The 17352-nt window shown below is 42.3% G+C and overlaps 3 protein-coding genes across 4 annotated transcripts; 1 reads left to right on the forward strand and 2 right to left on the reverse strand.

Annotated features, from left to right (window-relative positions):
- The first annotated feature begins 5 nt into the window (after positions 1 to 5).
- LOC124480732 (ninjurin-1-like) lies at positions 6 to 9668 on the forward strand. Its single transcript, XM_047040298.1, has 4 exons — positions 6 to 216; positions 3374 to 3611; positions 6984 to 7145; positions 8242 to 9668. The coding sequence occupies exons 1-3, from the start codon at positions 172 to 174 to the stop codon at positions 7124 to 7126; spliced, it is 426 nt and encodes a 141-aa protein (XP_046896254.1). The 5' UTR covers positions 6 to 171; the 3' UTR covers positions 7127 to 7145; positions 8242 to 9668.
- Positions 9067 to 12172, reverse strand: LOC124480731 (caspase recruitment domain-containing protein 19-like). Of its 2 annotated transcripts, XM_047040296.1 has the most exons (6): positions 12016 to 12170; positions 11189 to 11328; positions 10906 to 11062; positions 10505 to 10573; positions 9834 to 9899; positions 9067 to 9722 (listed from the first exon to the last, which is right to left on the reverse strand). In XM_047040296.1, the coding sequence occupies exons 1-6, from the start codon at positions 12026 to 12028 to the stop codon at positions 9607 to 9609; spliced, it is 561 nt and encodes a 186-aa protein (XP_046896252.1). In that variant the 5' UTR covers positions 12029 to 12170; the 3' UTR covers positions 9067 to 9606. The 2 variants fall into 2 exon arrangements, with proteins under 2 accessions (XP_046896252.1, XP_046896253.1); XM_047040297.1 differs by lacking the exon at positions 10505 to 10573 and having other exon boundaries at positions 12016 to 12172.
- Positions 12173 to 12279: 107 nt separating this feature from the next.
- Positions 12280 to 16772, reverse strand: LOC124480730. The gene is made up of 5 exons (XM_047040295.1): positions 16414 to 16772; positions 14598 to 14780; positions 13824 to 13971; positions 13560 to 13709; positions 12280 to 13465 (listed from the first exon to the last, which is right to left on the reverse strand). The coding sequence occupies exons 1-5, from the start codon at positions 16484 to 16486 to the stop codon at positions 13108 to 13110; spliced, it is 912 nt and encodes a 303-aa protein (XP_046896251.1). The 5' UTR covers positions 16487 to 16772; the 3' UTR covers positions 12280 to 13107.
- Between the last annotated feature and the right edge of the window lie 580 nt (positions 16773 to 17352).

A 17352-nucleotide genomic window follows, 5' to 3' on the forward strand; every position in this document is an offset into this window, starting at 1 on the left:
TTGTCCACATTCCTTCCTGAAACCCAAATAGCGACACCTACATCGCGCACATAGCATTCACTGTCACAAATGCCCGTCAGCAATTGTTATATGCAATTATACTTAGGCACTTGCTATACTTCTCTCAACTTTACTATGTCGAAAAACTAGCAAGACTGGGTAGCCAGCAACATGGAAATTAACGGGAATGGAGATGCCGTAGTGGTTGGAAGAGAGGTGAGCCCTTTTAGAATAATTTCTTAGTGCTAGGATAGCAAACGAAGTTATAATAGATGCGGTAGCTTGTCGCCACCAGTTGATTAGTTAATTTAAACGTTCATATCATATTACCAGTGTGGCCGCCAACTTTGTGGGGTTTATTCATGCAGATGTATTTCGGTTTGCTCGAACAAGCTGGTTGCCATGGTTAGGATAAAGAGGCGAGTGTTTAGGAATTCATTCACAGACTTGCGTTCTCAACACTTCTGGAAAAATAGCATTCCTAATCTTAGATGTCATCATATTGTAACATATTAATACCGGCTATTCACTGTGGGTACATTATTTTTCAGTGTAGATGATTAGATATTGATGGTCCACTGACACCCCCCATAGAATGCAATGAGCCCGAGAAAAAAGACACTAAAGGACAAGTTAGCCTAGTGGTTTAAACTAATTAGAAATAAACTAACATGTAAACACGATTTGAAACCTCCTATAGAAGAGTGTCAATATCCTTTGTACAGCACTCGAAAAACATTTCGATGGTTTGCAGATAACAGCAAGATTGGTTGCAGAACAAAGCCCACCCTTGGTCAAGTCTGGAGTCTGATGACAAGCTGCCTGAGTCTGATGACCACAGCACTGATGGCACCTGAAAGGCTTTGTGGAAAATGAATGGTTTCATTGTGTCCAATCACTTGCATAAATGGACAATAATAGTGTATCCTGCTCTGTTGTTCCTCTCTCTTAAGTTATGTTGATTGCATTTTGTTTTTTGAGTATCTGTCTCTGATTATTTGTCCTAGATCTGTAGCCTACTTTATCCAAATGTCACACTTCATATAGACTTACTGTTAGCTTGAATGTTTTGTACTGCAATGATTGCGGCAGTCATTTTACTAGCTCTACTAGGTAGTCAAGCTGCTCACAAAGCAATAACCACACACTTTACAGAGGGAGGAAATGAGCAGTTGGATCATCAGAACATCCTGGCCCTAATAGCTGTATTTAATTAAACAGAGAATGCCAGGCTCTTGTGTCAGAGCCCCAGTATCGAAGACCAAATGGAATCTTTACGCTTAATAAAATACACAATTTGTATCATTTACAATGTCCGTTGGAATCACTGAGGACTCATTGGTCTTATTTTGCCTGCATATCTTTTCTGTTGTAATTTGCACTCTGGCTGTTGGGCTTGGCTGTCCAGCCTACAGTAGGTTTCAGTTGGTATGTCTTGTAGGCTAGCCTCCTGTGTTCAGAGGCTGTTAAAACTAAAAGCCCTTCAGAGAATCATAGCGATTAGATTTAGTATTGTTGGGTCGATCCTTCCTCTGGAGGAGAGCCAGAGTTTGAGGTGAACAGAGAGAGGGAGACTGATGGAACATGATGGATGGAGGCCAGAAAAGTGCTGATGCAACAAGACAGAATGCAGCACAATAATAATAGTCAAAACACACATTATGTGACTTAACAAGAGCATGTTTCTTTTGCATAGCAGTGATATTCCCCGTCTTTGAAGATTCTCTCACATTTTCAACAAAAGAGGTTATCCCACAATGCAGGCAAACTCAGTTTAACTGGCTGCTAATGACTCTCCCTAAAGTAGCAGTTTGGCACCAAGTCAGTTAATACATTGATAACATTTAGTTGTTGTGTAGACAAGGGGTGTACCACATCTGCATGATCCGAGTTGCAAGGACACACCTTAGCAGTTAGGTTCTGCAGCATTCTGCTCTTGCCTTAGCTGTGCACTTATGTAAATCTTGGAAATAAGACAAAGTAGCTGACAACAGGTTAGATAAGGAGACATTCGAGGAAGCTGCTAATGCAAATGAATGAGTGGTTATCCAGCTCTGCAGAAGCCTGTTAACCACCATTCATTTGAATCAGGTGTGTTGGAGCAGGGAAACATCTAAAACATGCAGGACAGAGGGTCCTGAGGACCAGGGTTGAATTTCAACTGTACTTTTAATGAAATATGAGGTGTGTTTTACATTCACCCACATTGGAAATGGGTTGCAGTGTTGATGTTGAATTCAGAAATCATGCCACACACCACAGTCAGTCTCTCTCCTGAGGGCTTGGTGATTCTTATGAGCTCTGTGATAGATGGAAGGGGTTCCTGCTCTCTGCCGTCCTAAAGCAGAGCTCTCTGCTGGGTGTCCACCCCACTCAACCTCTGTGTCTCTAATCCTGGAGCGCAAAGGAAGATTGTGTACACACAGCTCTGTGGATCACCTCACAGGCCAACCATGCACAACTGTAGGATGGGTGTGGAACACTTATGGTGTCAAAAGGTTGCCTATATTAATTAATCCAGAGGGGATTCCAACATGGGCAGCTCTCACTCATTGACTTTCGGTCAATTCATTCAGAATTCCAATAGCCTAAATCTAATCATTGCATTCTACGTCCACTTACCGTTTTGTAGGTGCACAAAAGGCTACTTAAATCAGGCTCAGAGTTCCTCTTATCAGTGTCTGTTTGTAAACATGTGTAGGCAGTGTTGGTTGACACTGTGTAAAGACAGGCATGGTTCATCGCCAGTGGGTGAAGGACAGTGTGGCGGTGCTTTCAATGGACAGATGAGGTCATCGTTAGCAATCTGCTCTTAGGGAAAGGGAGGAGTGTTGCTGGGTGCTGAGATACAGTGTTACATGTGTTCATTTTCACCCACTGTTAGCTTAATACAACCTTAGGGCAGTCGTTTGTTACACGTACAGTTCCTACATTGTGTTCCACTACGTGTTAATGGGACAGGAATTGTCTCAGTGTCTCCTTCCTGTACTAATGTGAGCTGTCCACATAGTTCATGCTCTCCTAATGGCTGTGCTGTCATGTGTAGATGCTTGTAATCATATCATCAGCAGTATTTCCTTATTAGCGGAGCCTACATCTAAAGTGTTGTATTACCACACAGTGTTTACTTCATCTGTGTTGGACACAATAATTCGTTTAAACCTTCTGTACATTACCACCACATGCAGTGTCTCTTTCTCCCTACGCTGTCGATCTTTGTAGTGTGTGCTAGTACCAGAATATTCCATTAAGGTAGGTAGGATCAGTGGGCAAGATGTTAAATCCCACACAATATTCTCCATTGTCCTTAATACATGGTATCTGTCCTACTGTTGTTTTTGTTATTGTTGATCATGTGTGTTTCTGCCCCCAGCCCCCCCCTACAGATGATAGGCGGGACAGGGCTGCTCACCTCAACATGAACCACTATGCCAACAAGAAGAGTGCAGCAGAAAGCTTGCTGGATGTGGCTCTGCTCATGGCGAATGCTTCCCAGCTGAAGGCTGTTCTGGAGCAAGGCCCAGCCGTCTCCCTCTACACCCCCCTCATCACCCTCATCAGCATCTCCCTCTGCCTGCAGGTCACTGTGGGGGTTCTGCTCATCTTCATCGGTGAGCAAATCAATAGTTGTAATTGAGCATAAAATGCAGGCTCTATTAGATAGAAGCACCGCTTCTTTACGTTTTACTGTGTAATGGAGTTGTGTATTGCAATCTTCACCAGCCCAGTGTATTCTCTGGGCTCTTCTTCATTGGTGGGAGTGTATTTACAACCTGCTCCTCCTGCCTAATGTTCGCCTCTCCCCACTCTGGGCTGACCTTCTCTAAGGAGCATGCTCTGTCAAGTCCAATGTCTCCTGACAAACTACCCATTACCCACCGGACTCCAACTGTAGCCATAGCAACCCAGCCAGGCCTGTGACCAGGTCAGAGTTTATTTGGTTGTAGTGCACGTGTCAGCATAATAACAGATTTGCATGTGTGTATGTGTGTTTGTTGAAGGGGGTTGTATGTGTTTGAGTGAGGAGCAGTTGTTAAAAAAAGTGTTCAAGTCATGACAATACAGGCCAAATCCTGCCTTAATCAGTAGCACTTGACAGATACTTACAGTGCCCTCCAAAAGTATTGGAACAGTGAGGCGAATTCCTTTATTTTTGCTGTAGACTGAAAACATTTGGGCTTGACATCAAATAATGAACGTGAGACCAGAGATCAACGTTTCAGCTTTTATTTCCAGGTATTTACATCAGGATCTGATGCACAACTAAGAAAATATCACATTTTGTTTGAATCCACCCATTTGTCATGTGATCAAAAGTATTGGAACAGATATACTTAAAACATATTTAAGTGAATAAGACTTAATATTTAATTGCAAATCCTTTGCTTTCAATAACTGCAGCAAGTCTGTGACCCATTGACGTCACCAAACTTTTGCATTCTTCCTTTTTGATGCTTTCCCAGGCTTTCACTGCAGCCTCTTTCAGTTGTTGTTTGTTTTGTGGGGTTCCTCCCTTCAGTCTCCTCTTAAGCAGGTAAAATGCATGCTCTATAGGGTTTAAGTCTGAAGATTGACTTGGCCAGTCTAATACCTTTCATTTCTTGCCCCTGATGAACTCCTTTGTTGTTTTGGCAGTGTGTTTTGGGTCGTTATCTTGCTGCATGATGAAGGCTCTGCCAATCAGTTTGGTTGCATCTTTCCTTAAATTGGCAGACAAAATGTTTCTGTAGACTTCCGAGTTCATTTTGCTGCTGCCATCATGTGTTACATCCTCAATGAAGATTAATGAGCCCGTCCCAGAAGAAGCCATGCAAGCCCAAGCCATGACATTACCTCCACCGTGTTTCACAGATGAGCTTGTGTGTTTGGGATCATGAGCAGTTCCTTTCTTTCTCCAAACTTTAGCCTTTCCATCACTTTGGTAAAAGTTAATCTTTGTCTCATCAGTCCATAAAACTTTGTCCCAGAATTTTTGAGGTTCATCTCTGTACTTTTTGGCAAATTCCAGCCTGGCCTTCCTATTCTTCTTGCTAATGAGTGGTTTGCATCTTCTGGTGTAGCCCTTGTACTTTTGTTCATGAAGTCTTCTGCGAACAGTAGATAGTGATACCTTCACTCCTGCCATCTGGAGGTTGTTGCTGATCTCACTAACAGTTGTTTTAGGGTCTTTCTTTACAGCTCTCACAATGTTTCTGTCATCAACTGCTGATGTTTTCCTTGGTCTACCTGTTCGACGTCTGTTACTTAGTACACCAGTAGTTTTCTTCTTCTTCAGGACATTCCAAATGGTTGTACTGGCTATGGCCAATGTTTCTGCAATGGCTCTGATTGATTTTCCATCTTCTCTAAGACTCACAATTGCTTGTTTTTCACCCAAAGACAGCGCTCTGGTTTTCATGTTGTTTTCACCTCTGAATACAGTCTGCATAGACAAAACCTATCTTACCCAATCTGAACCTGAGTGTAGACATTCAGTGGTATTTATTGATTGAATAATGTATGTAATAGGACACACCTGGGCAACAAAAAAAACCTGTCAGTCACATGTTCCAATACTTTTGCTCACGTGACAAATGGGTGGGTTCGAACAAAAAGGTGATATTTTCTAATTTGTGCATCAGATCCTGATGTAAATACCTGGAAATAAAAGCTGAAACGTTGATCTCTGGTTTCACATTCATCGTTTGATGTCAAGCCCAAATGTTTTCAGTCTACAGCAAAAATAAAGGAATTGGCCTCACTGTTCCAATACTTTTGGAGGGCACTGTATATGATATGTTGCCGGACATTCAGTGTGGTGTGTGAAGATGCCTGGAGGGAAACATCAGAGATCATAGTGTAAGAGTTACATAAAACTGTTAGAAACATCACAAAACAGCTCTTTTTAAATGGAAATTAATGATTAAACCATGGCCGCCATGGTCCACTACATAGAAGTATGTTGTATAGTACTCTACAAGAGACTGGTGATTCAATTATAATGCAGATATTTTTGAACTAATGTTTTTATCCAACATACGGAAGAACATCCAGCAACATCCAGAAGTGAAATTGTGATGGTAGTTTATTTTAAGTAGGCTTTCTGGAAGTAACTGAAACAAATCTCGATTTAATCATTAATCACTCTTTGTTGCTTTTAATTGGAACCCATTGACCAAGTCAGAGGATGCCTTTCCTGTAGGTTTATTGAGTGCGTCTATCTGACTTCTCTTCAAGCATCACGTGTCAGTAAGGTATAGAGCCGGCACGGGAGAGGCCTCACACACTCCCTCTTGGCCCTCTGACCCTCACACACCACCACCACCGTCGGATCCATCCCATAAATCCCCCTCCTCTAACTTATGCCTCTTCTTTCATACTCACTCTTTCATCCTCCAGCTCTGTTGTCCCCTTTTACCAGTGACAAAATCTGTGACCTGCTGCCCCCTTTCCACCCCTCCTTTCCCTCGAGCCCCCCCCCCCCCCACATACACACCTCCCTCCTGTCTGATGGAGTCAGTAGAGCGTGCTGTGAGTGCCCTACATTCCACCCCCCCACCCCACCCCCTGGCAGGGCCAGACACACACAGCCTTGCACACACTAAAGATCCTCACACCGTTTAACCTGTGCTAATCTGCCGGACAAAAAAGGACTTCCACACAGCCAAAGTCAGACACACACACATGTCACATGATACACTACAGGACATTCCATTAGAAACACCATTCCCCATGTGTCCCTACAGATACCACACTGATGCAGTCTTAACTATCCTTTCAGAGTTGCTTTGTCCTGAACACACACTTCCTTTAAAAGGTATAAGAGTTCAGTCAGGGACACGCAAGAATGGGCACTAAGCATTTACACAGTGCATGGAATGCACTATGCAGGGTATAAAATCAAGATGTCACTGTGCTTCTGGCTCGAGTCCCAGCAGAGCCAACATCTTCCATTCATTACCAGTCTGTCTTAAGTTTGACTATGAATCTTATCTCGTCCACAGTACGGTGGAACCTGAATGATGAAAGCAAACACTTCAGATTAAACCTGATGGAGAACCTGTCCACATGCATGGTCTTCATCATCATGGTGGTCAATGTATTCATCACAGCCTTCGGAGTTCAGAGACCGAACGAGAACGGCTAACCCACTTAGAGCTTGACAGGTAGCGTCAGGTTTATTGCTCTCTGTTTCTGTCTCACACACACAAACATTACAAACAGGTATTGTTTGTTCCCATGATGTGTCGTACCTCCCCTTTTCCTCCCAATAGGTCCCAATGACTCAGCACCTGCTCTCTTGAACTTCCCAACAGCTCATCCCTGCTCCCCAACCTGACCCACAAACACACAAACAGTTCCAGTGCACCACAGAAACCTCCACTAGAAAAACACCTCATACAAAATCCAGCTACTGTTTATTTACCAGAACTCTTTTGTCCCCAGTCACAGCATGCTGGGGCAGCAAGAATGAGAGAAAGAGACTGAGGGTGTGTGTAAGAGGGGACTGGTGGTGTGTATAAGACAGAGGGACTAAGGGTGTGTGTAAGAGAGAGGCCGAGGGTTTAAGAGAGATACTGAACATGTGTGGGAGAGAGACAGCTAGAGAGAGAGATGACAAGGTCAACTTGTATAAACATTGTGTTGGTTTGTGGGGGACAAACAGGAAAATAGAGACAACAGCAAGAGACACGTGACCTCGCTGTCTGCCAACTGCCCTGTCCCCTTGTAACCTCCAGCAAGCAGCATACACCCACACACCTATGCATGCCTATACAGACACAGTCATCCAACTGAAGTTTACATTTAATCACATTTATAAGGTGAAAGCCAAAAGCCACAAGGCTTTTCCAGACAGAGAGACACACTGTACATAAAGAGAATGTCTTTTGAGGAGCTGTGCCTCTGTAAACTAAACACATTATAATTATACATACTAGAACATTTTAGTGTTGAGAGTGCTTGTGGGAAATAAGACAAATGGTGTCTGTGGCTGTTAGACTCAGTGTGTTGTAAATCAGCATCAACAGCACACAAATACAGATATAGAACCACTCATTAAAACTGAAGCCTTGATTAAACGTTTGTCTCAACCCTGCCACCAAACCCTCCATTAGAACTGAACCATCTAGGATACAAAAACCAAAACAATTTCCTAGAATTATTACAACTGACAGTGAAACATGTCTGTAATGGAGTTATTTCTGATGATAATGCACAATTTTTTTTATGTCAAAGTGACACAGTCTATTCCTTCAACAGCTGACTCTGGTAACCGTGGAAACGCTCAGAAGTCCTATTTCTGAGACACAGCTTCTCTCACAGAAGATGTTTGAACTGATCTATATTATTCTATAATGTATTCTGATTGCTCCTATAAAAAACACCTCTCTACTACCCTGTACAGAGCAGAGATATTCTCCAAATGGAAAGAAGAGACAAAGCTAGAAATGTGTGGCTGACTGTAGCATTGTCCTCAAGAATAGAGAATAGCAGGAATCTACCTCAGAAGACCATACACCATCCACAGAGCCGTAGCTACATATAGGCTACCTGAAGTTCATACCTCAGTAAAAAGAAAAACATCTGTTCTACCGTTCTACTGTTTATGAAGGATTGTCCTCAACAGACTAGACTAGAGAGTTTAGTTACTTTGGCCTATCTGGTCATATTTAGCACATTTTTACAGTCAGTTCTCCCAAACAAGCCCCTAAGCAAAGAGAGGAGCACCCTCTAGTGTCGTCTTTTGGAATTTAATGTTTCCTTGTGTTCGGTTACATACATACCTCGTGCTATGTTTAATAAAAAGTGTTTATTGTTATGAAAGGAATGTTACAATCTCGTTGTTTCCTTAATGTGTTTCAAATGGTTTAAAATGCAACTACAAATGTTCTGGTACAGGTTAATAAACCTCATACTTAATTTCAAAGGAGAGAACTAGTCTGGATGATAAATTGGAGACCAATTTAGTTTATTTATTGATCATCCATGGTTTTCTGAGGACAGTGGATTTGAGATCAGTGCTGTGTTCAGGACTCACATCCCAAAGCTATCCCCACACCATCACAAGGCACTCAATGTTGTAAGTAAGCGAGAAGGTGAGGACAATTACTCTGTGTACAACATTCTATAACTGTGTTCAACGTACAGAAACAGGCAGTAGTGCTGTCGTTCATACTTGAGGGTGTTGAAACATTCATTTGAGGCATCCAAAGTTACACAGCAGCTTGTTTTGATGAAAAGTTCATTTACCAGGCATACAAGTAAATGTTTAGCCTTTTCAAGTTACCTAAGATTCAATGAATTTGATTAAATAGTGATACTGACCTGAAATGTGGTCTCCTAATGCTCTTTTATCAGTGGTGTTCAAATTAGGCCCACGTTAAACTTTATTAAGAGCATAGAGACACTGTTTGTTAAAACAATTATGTCCAATAAATCAAGGTTCAATTTGAATCTTTACCGTTGACCAAATAAGTAAAATTATATTTACAAGTATGTACAACCTTCATAAAGTAGCACCTTAGAATTCCCTCTACTAGTAAGAGTTTGGCATAGCAAAGTAATATGTTTTGCAAAGGGACATCTTCTCCATAGTTTTCTTTTAAGCTTGTTTCTTAAATTGGCTTATATTGTTCCGGCTCCATCATCGGCGTATGATATGAGAACATCACTTGCTCCCCTGCTCAGTCCAAGAGCTGTGTACTGCAGCAATAAACCTGGACCCTTCACTGCCTTCACTTCTGCTGGGCAGGAAAGGAGAGAGAGGTCAAATTGTGGGACAAGAAGAGAAAGAGTAAGAAGCATTGTCCAGTTAGAGATCCATCAAGTTTCTTCTAGGCGGAATGACTCACCCCCACAATAATAGAGCATGGCCAGTCCCACTGCCAGACTGAAACAACTTAAGAAGAACAATGGTCCTGGAGGAATAGAGTGAAGTTAGACCAAGTTAAACAGTCTGGACATCTCACCAAATCTTACATTTTGCAGAAAATAAAGGAGACTGTATGAGTAAAACATGAAAGAACAACATCTCTCTCAATCTCATGATTGGGTGTTGAAGCTTCATTAGCTGAGCATCACGGTTGACCCACTTCCCTGTCTCCAGTTACCTCTGACCCAGTGGAACAGGAGAAATGTGCAGAGGAATGCAGGAGAGGAGGTTGTTTGGAAGAGGGGAGGGGGGGCGCCCCCCACACATTTAGTTGTCTGACCCATTAAAGGCCTGGCTCTAATTGAACCATGAATGACAGTGCAGTGGGCCCGCACCGAGAGACCAAAAGGTCACATTGTGATGCTGGGCTTCACAAGGAGAATCAGACAAGCAAGTTCTGCAGTATAACTAAACTTGAAGGTAAAGAGGGTACTTTTACTTACAAGATAAAACTGTCACTTTGCCTTACTAAGCTGTCATTATCTTATACCACAAATACAATATTGTAATAGTTATGAGTTAATGTTGTGACAGTTATGAGGTATCTGTTTATCAATAGTCTAACCCTTTAATTATTAGTATTAGATTTACCCCTGTCATTAAGTACATATCTCTCTCTGCGCCCGGCCTCTGTGTTAGTCCAGATTGGGTCTGCCGTCTCTAGAACAGAGCAGAACACAGTCAGTCTCACTACACCATTAAAAACTCTTACACACACGCACACTTGCCAAGCCTACATAGGCAATAAACAGTAGAAAAATACGGAACTAATCTACTTTGCTGATGAGCATTAGTAAAGTCCATTGGCCCCTCTCTGTCCTAATGGGATTGCCACATACAGTGACATGAGGGGTGGCAGGGGTAATTGGAAAACAGCTTGTGGTACACAGTGATGAGATGGGAGAGAGGGTAATGTGATTTAGAAGACAGGAAGATAGGCAGGCAGACAAACTGTGTTTTGACAGTTAAATTGTCTGTGGTCACTGTTGTACCTCTGCTCCTGACTCTGGTGGGTAGGCTGAAGTAGATGTTCTCAGCGTGGATGTGAAGCCCTCTGTAGAACTCATGACAAGCCTCCTCGCCCTTTCCCTGCAGGTGCACTAGCAGCTCAGCCAACCGCACTGTGGTGGGGACCCTCAAGTTCCGGAACTATAGCAAGACACACGTTACACAACAGGACACACACATTTGCATGATCAAATATGGACACAACTGTTCACATTTTCTTGTGTTACTAGTTGATAGATCAGCGTAAACAGTCCCCTATATACTCACTCTCTGGGCCTCTTTGTCACTCAATATCTGGGGGTAGATTCTGTTGAGCTGCAGGACCAGTTTGTCCACCAGTTCTGTGTCCATTCGCTGGTCTGAACACAGGAACTGGCTGTCTCTCTGGAGCTGCTCATGGTAACCGTCTGAGGTGCATAAGGGCAGAGCAGGTGGCTAACACAAGAAACTGATAGTCTTATTTCAAGGTCTCGAGAAGAGATTCAAATACCATGCCATGTACCTTCATTGCGTGCAAGCTGGTAGGATCAGGCAAGGGCATTAGAGAGACCGATTTAATTGTAACACTAACGCTAGTAGAAGTTGCTGATACAGATAGTGTATTGTGTTGTTGGCATCGGTGCTTGGTTGAGAATACATGCCTAAGAGGTTTATCGTCTCCTTTTAGAAAGTTGAATACAGTTTGTCACGCGAGGGCTGGACAATACTTTGATGCCAATTAACCACGTTAAATTACGGAATACAAGTAGACTACCCTGCCTTATTTTTGCTGCGAGTGTTCAGCTAAATGTTCAAATGAGGACATTATGTCGGAATTACGGTGGGCAAAGCAGATTGTTATCGAACAATGTATTATTCATTTTGTGCAGATTTAACCTTAGCATGGGAAAATGTTTGTTTAACGGTTGCTGTCAGTTAAATACACGATACTAAATCATCATACTTAATAAGATGACACCAGAAGTCTTTGAGAAATGCATTCAACAGGTCGCGGAAGCCAACAGCGCAGCGACAGAGGACTAAGCTTCATTATTTAATTTCCCGTTACAATTAAAAACGAAACTTGAGTAGGCTATCAATTTTATTGAACTAACCTCCCAGTTCCATGTAGAGAAACGAAGTCAGTGACTTGTATACTTTCTCGGCAGACAGATCTTCGGTAACTTCCGGCTCTCCCCAGTGACTCGGTGACAGCTCCAGCCAGAGCTCCAGCACTCAGTGCCACCATCGCCGCCCAGTGATTACGCCGCCCAGTGACTTACCCCGGCCATAGCCGGTCACGAGACAAGTTTATTTCAGAAACTAAATTAATTTACGCTACACACCTATTTTTTACTACATCAACATGGGGCAGTTGGCAGTGACAGAAAACACAACATATTTTATTTTAACAACATATTTTTCAATCATGTTTAACTGTCATCCAAGGTTTACAAGACAGTTTTTGTTGTCATCAGTCGTAAAAAAAAATATATAAAAATGTACAGTTATATAATGTTTCAGTGTACATGCTGTACAAAGTATAAAAATATACAGCCAATCCCAGGTTTTACCAAACCTGCAATTTAACATTTGTGTAATCATGAGCCATTATCATGTGTAATTTTTTATCACATACCACTGGTCCTATACATTTAGAATTTAAGATGTATCTGGTTTAAGAAGTTCTGGTTCAGGAAGTAGAAATACTGTCAGGTTTGTTCCACCAAATAACCAGCTGATGGCACCAATCTGCTTTAAGAACTATGCTACTGTAACTGGCATATTTAGGTGATTGGATACATCTGGTTAATGCATGGGTTAAATTAACACATACATTTAATACCTGAACCTGAACTATTACACCTCTGTCTAAGATTCATAACCACTATATTGAGTTCAAACAGCAATGCAGTAAATTATTTGTATGGAGAAAGATTTCCCATTCAAGTGGAATAGCTTTTCCTTTCTTAAGGAGGGAAATGTCCCGAGGAATGAGATCTGCATTTACAGTAAGGCACTGGTCTGATACAACTATGTATCGAAATACACTGCCCTAATCTGAATACTTTACCACAAATAGTCAATAGTCATAAGGTCATTCACTCCTTTTGTGACACTTGGACGTATTGTGTTAAGTTGGTCCAAAATCTATAGAACAGTTCCCAATGGTTACTGGCTATACGCTTGATCCCCTGGTTGTGTCGTCACACAGATATGACCCGTATGGAGCAATCCTGGGCAGAGATCAGCTGTCCACTCATCCGTCTGGAGTCCTCCAGAGGTGGACAGGTCATCAAAGACGCACCCGTCTCCTGTCCATGATGCCACAAAGGACCTGAGATGGACGATAAAGCTGAGCTCTGGCCCAGGACGGTGGTCCGAGGTGGACCCAGGTACTGGGGTGGGGCAGCGGACGGAGAAGATGCTGGCTGCTGGTAGAGGCCAGAGTATTGGGGCAAGAGTGGCTGCTTGTGCCCCCTGCAGGGGAAAGCAGCAGACGACAGGGGCGGTCCGAAGGTCGAGGCTGACCCAGTCACAGCGTAGGGATACTGTTCATAACACCTGGATGAGGAAGTACAGGGAAATAAACAAAGCTTTTAGTGAGTGTGTGTGTTTGTGCTTTTTATTTGTATGTGTATGTATCTACAAATCTTACCTGCAGTGTCTTCTATGATCACACAAGGTAGGGTCGTAGTTATCCCAGAGTGTCAGGGACTTTTCTTGGGTGTTGTTATTATTGTTCCTGCCCTTGTGGCTGTAGTAGGAAGACCTGTTTCCCTCCATCTGGGGCCATAGACCAGTCTCCCTGGCAACACAGGATGCAGTTGGACTGGGTCAATGCTCAGTGGTATTACTCTGGGTCAGTTACACTTCAAGACCAGTATAAAATCATTAATGTATTATTTCCCTTTTCTCTCACCTCTCCTCTTTTTTCCTCTCTTCTTTCTTGATACAATCATGCAAACAGCAGGTGAGGAAGGCCATTGACATAAGAAGGATGATGGCTGTGCTCACTATGGATGCCACCACCGCTACATGGAAGCCAAAGTTTTCATTCTGGGGCGGGGCTGCAACATTGAGGGGAGGGACAGAGAGAAACAAAATAAGTGAAAAGAGACAAGGGAAACATCTGAATCTCAACTGTCATCCTGCGTCAACTATAATCACTATCACACAAACTTGTCTGGTGTCATGTTTTCAGGTTGTATAGACATGCATGTGGTGAGAATCAACATCTGGATGTGATATTGCTTACGGCCACTCGACACATCAATATATTAAATGATATTTTCACACTCCTCAAAATAATGAGGACTGAGACAGGGAAGTTGAAGGGGAGTTTTGCAGTCACTGCAGTTTTTCCACCGTGCACACTAACATTTATTTTGCACCTTCCCAACCCTTTAGTACAGTCGTTTAAGAAAATAACTTTCATTTTTCACAAAATAACTGAGCTTTAGCAATTCCATATATCTTTGACGAAGTGTCGGGTGTTTCCAGATCCAGTTTACAATTGATTAGCTGGCAGAGAATACTCTCTATATATGATATAACAGAAGTACGTTGGGGAGAGAGGAACAAACCTCAGTTAATGTAAATTGAGCTGCTCAAATCAAATATACATATCATGAATGTTGACGTTTCACAAATACTGTGTACTCTTCTGTGTTGTTGGTGTGGGCTGCATACTCACGTTCACACCAGGGTGTGTCTCCAAACCACTGGGTGCTGTTGGAGCCCCAGACACACACCACTCCTCCTACCAGTCGATGTCTGGGTGGGCAGAGAAGTGAGATCACTGTGCCCACACTGGTGCCATTACCCTGGACAATTCTCTGGCTACCCAGTGCTGGCAAGGGCATGAGGGTGCACTGGCCTTGAGGGGCAAATGAGGGATGAAGACAGATGAGCTAATGGCAAACAGAACCATCAATAGAGGAACATTTACACTTGGCTACAAGTATTTTGTAATGGACTGCTAGCTCTTCAATACTAAAACAGCGGTTACACATTGTTCTCTGTGGAGTGCTGCCTAGCATTGCGTGACAACAATACACTGCTTTCTGCAGCCCTACGCATTGCTCATCTAATGTTGACAGCATCAAAGCACCAAACGTGATAAATCATTAAACAAAATGCCCGCTGGCCAGAGGTGGAAAGGCACAGCCCACCTGGAACAATGATAAACAGCTGGCTATTATACGTATCACATTAGAAGGGGAATAATGCTATCAGTGTGAACTATAGCCTTCACACCATCCTCAACCTCTCCCCACACTGTAGTCACGAACAATGGGTAAAGGGTGACTAATGTTTTGTAGGATGAGGATATAAGCTTGTTTCAAAACAACCTGCATTACTTTCCAAATAACACAAATGTCTAAAACCCACCTCAAAAATAGGAAGGGATATCAAGTTATCAACTATATAGTAAAATACTTCACTACACTTCTGCAAACTGAAATTGCTGTAATGTGTATTTTGCGCCACAAGAGGTCCTTGATGCATGATTACTTCTATGCAGACCACACCTGGGTTTTCCTATAACATATAGATGCGGACTGAGTGTGTATTTGGACAGACAAATTCATAATCTCCTTGACTGGCAGACAGGGATGTGTGAGCATAGCGGTGGCTTTCAGAACTATGACTCATAGATCCTTGATAATAGAGACCAGACTGCCACTGTCAAGGAGAGAAAAAGACCAACCAAGATGGAGCAGACGGTGGTTTCAAGGCTACCCTCAACTCTGACAGATACACAGAAAACATCTGTCATTTAAGCTGATGCAACAATTGATGCCAGACACACTATTTCTTGGTGAATTTGTCAGTTGGCTTATGAAACCAAGAGGAGCAGTGCCATGCTGCACACCACCTGTGTTGCTTCTAGTTCTTGTGGTTCAACTGAACTCTCACTTCCCCTCTTCATGGTAGTCTACTGCTCTGTAACCTAAAATACATGCCATACGTGTACACAATATAAAGTAAATATGTATTAAAGTAAAGTTACACACCCACTGAAATAATTTGAATATCTTTGGAAAGGGTTCCCCAAATCTTTATCTGAGCAGAATATCAAAACAGTAAGGGTAATCTGCATTACAATACCTACAAAGTAAAAAATTGATCTATGGAAGTATGCATTTTTACTTTTTGCCTGTCTTCTCTCTATAACCACATACATGTATAATAATGGAATTAATAGTTGGAGACGGACAAAGTGAATTGTGAATTATACAAGCCTACAACATTTTCTAAACTAAAATGACACATCCTTTAAAACACAAGCAGTGTGGGCAATTTCTCAAAAGCTTCCACACAGCTACACCGCACCTGGGCAACTGGTGAAGGATGATGGTTCATTGCAATTATGCAACATCAGTATATTAACAATTGAGACATGGTGTTATCAAATATAATTTTTACATCGTTAACACAAGGAGGAATTAATCCCTATAATTTTTTTCTAGAAATGACCAGTTGAAATGAGTTGGTAACTGATTTACCGGAATGATTTTGTCCATGTATTGCGTTGTCGGTCCTGGGCACATCAATCGCTGAAGCTGTTGCTGATGACATGTCTTGCACAGAGCTCTTTCCAATTGACCTTCCCTCTGGACGCGCTTAAAACAACTACATACACGAGGGTGTTTGGCTGGACTTCGGTCCAAGATTCCGATCCCAGAGTCAAGTTCTTTGCGAGTCTCAAAAGTGAGAGAGTGCTGTGTTGTAGCAGTTGCTTCCCCTCCGACAATGATGTAGTTGAGCGCGCACACAGCCCTCACGCAGCCTTTCCCTCAACGGGCATCAGTACAGTACGTTGCTGTGCTGAGCACATTAAGCACTTGCTAGAGGACTAGCTGTTGCCTAAGCCCTTGTCTAGGTTTTAGACAGTCAACCCACTGTAAACAAGGACAATGGTGTTTCAAAACCCTATTAGTAGTATTGTGTCCACTATCAGTTCTGTGTTGTCTGCCACATTTTCATTCAACTTGATTTGACTTCATACCACTATGACAATTAAGGAAAGGTAGTCATGGTAAATATTTTGTGTATGTGGTACCTTAATTTTAATTTATGCCAGAGAACTAGCGGGCAAAACATTCATGTAATTGATCTTCCACGGAGGGATTGAGTCTAAACATATGTAAAATGAATTAACACAGATTATTACACGGCACATTTCCATTTACCAAGCAATACATGTGAATGTCAGAAATGTCACTAATAGCCTTCCATTATCCACTTTTAGATCATCACACTATACATCAAGTCTGTACCAGTGTACACTAAACATTTATGCATGACAAATGAGAGAAATGTGTGTTATCATTTAAACAGCAAAATACATGGGGGTAATTTCAATTGGCAAGTAAGGGAGTCTGACACAGGAAGCAGGACATGCAGAACTGTTTAAATAGAGGTGTGTTGATTAGCAGAGCCTC

This window comes from Hypomesus transpacificus, chromosome 18 (assembly GCF_021917145.1).
Source record: "Hypomesus transpacificus isolate Combined female chromosome 18, fHypTra1, whole genome shotgun sequence".
NCBI lineage: Eukaryota > Metazoa > Chordata > Actinopteri > Osmeriformes > Osmeridae > Hypomesus > Hypomesus transpacificus.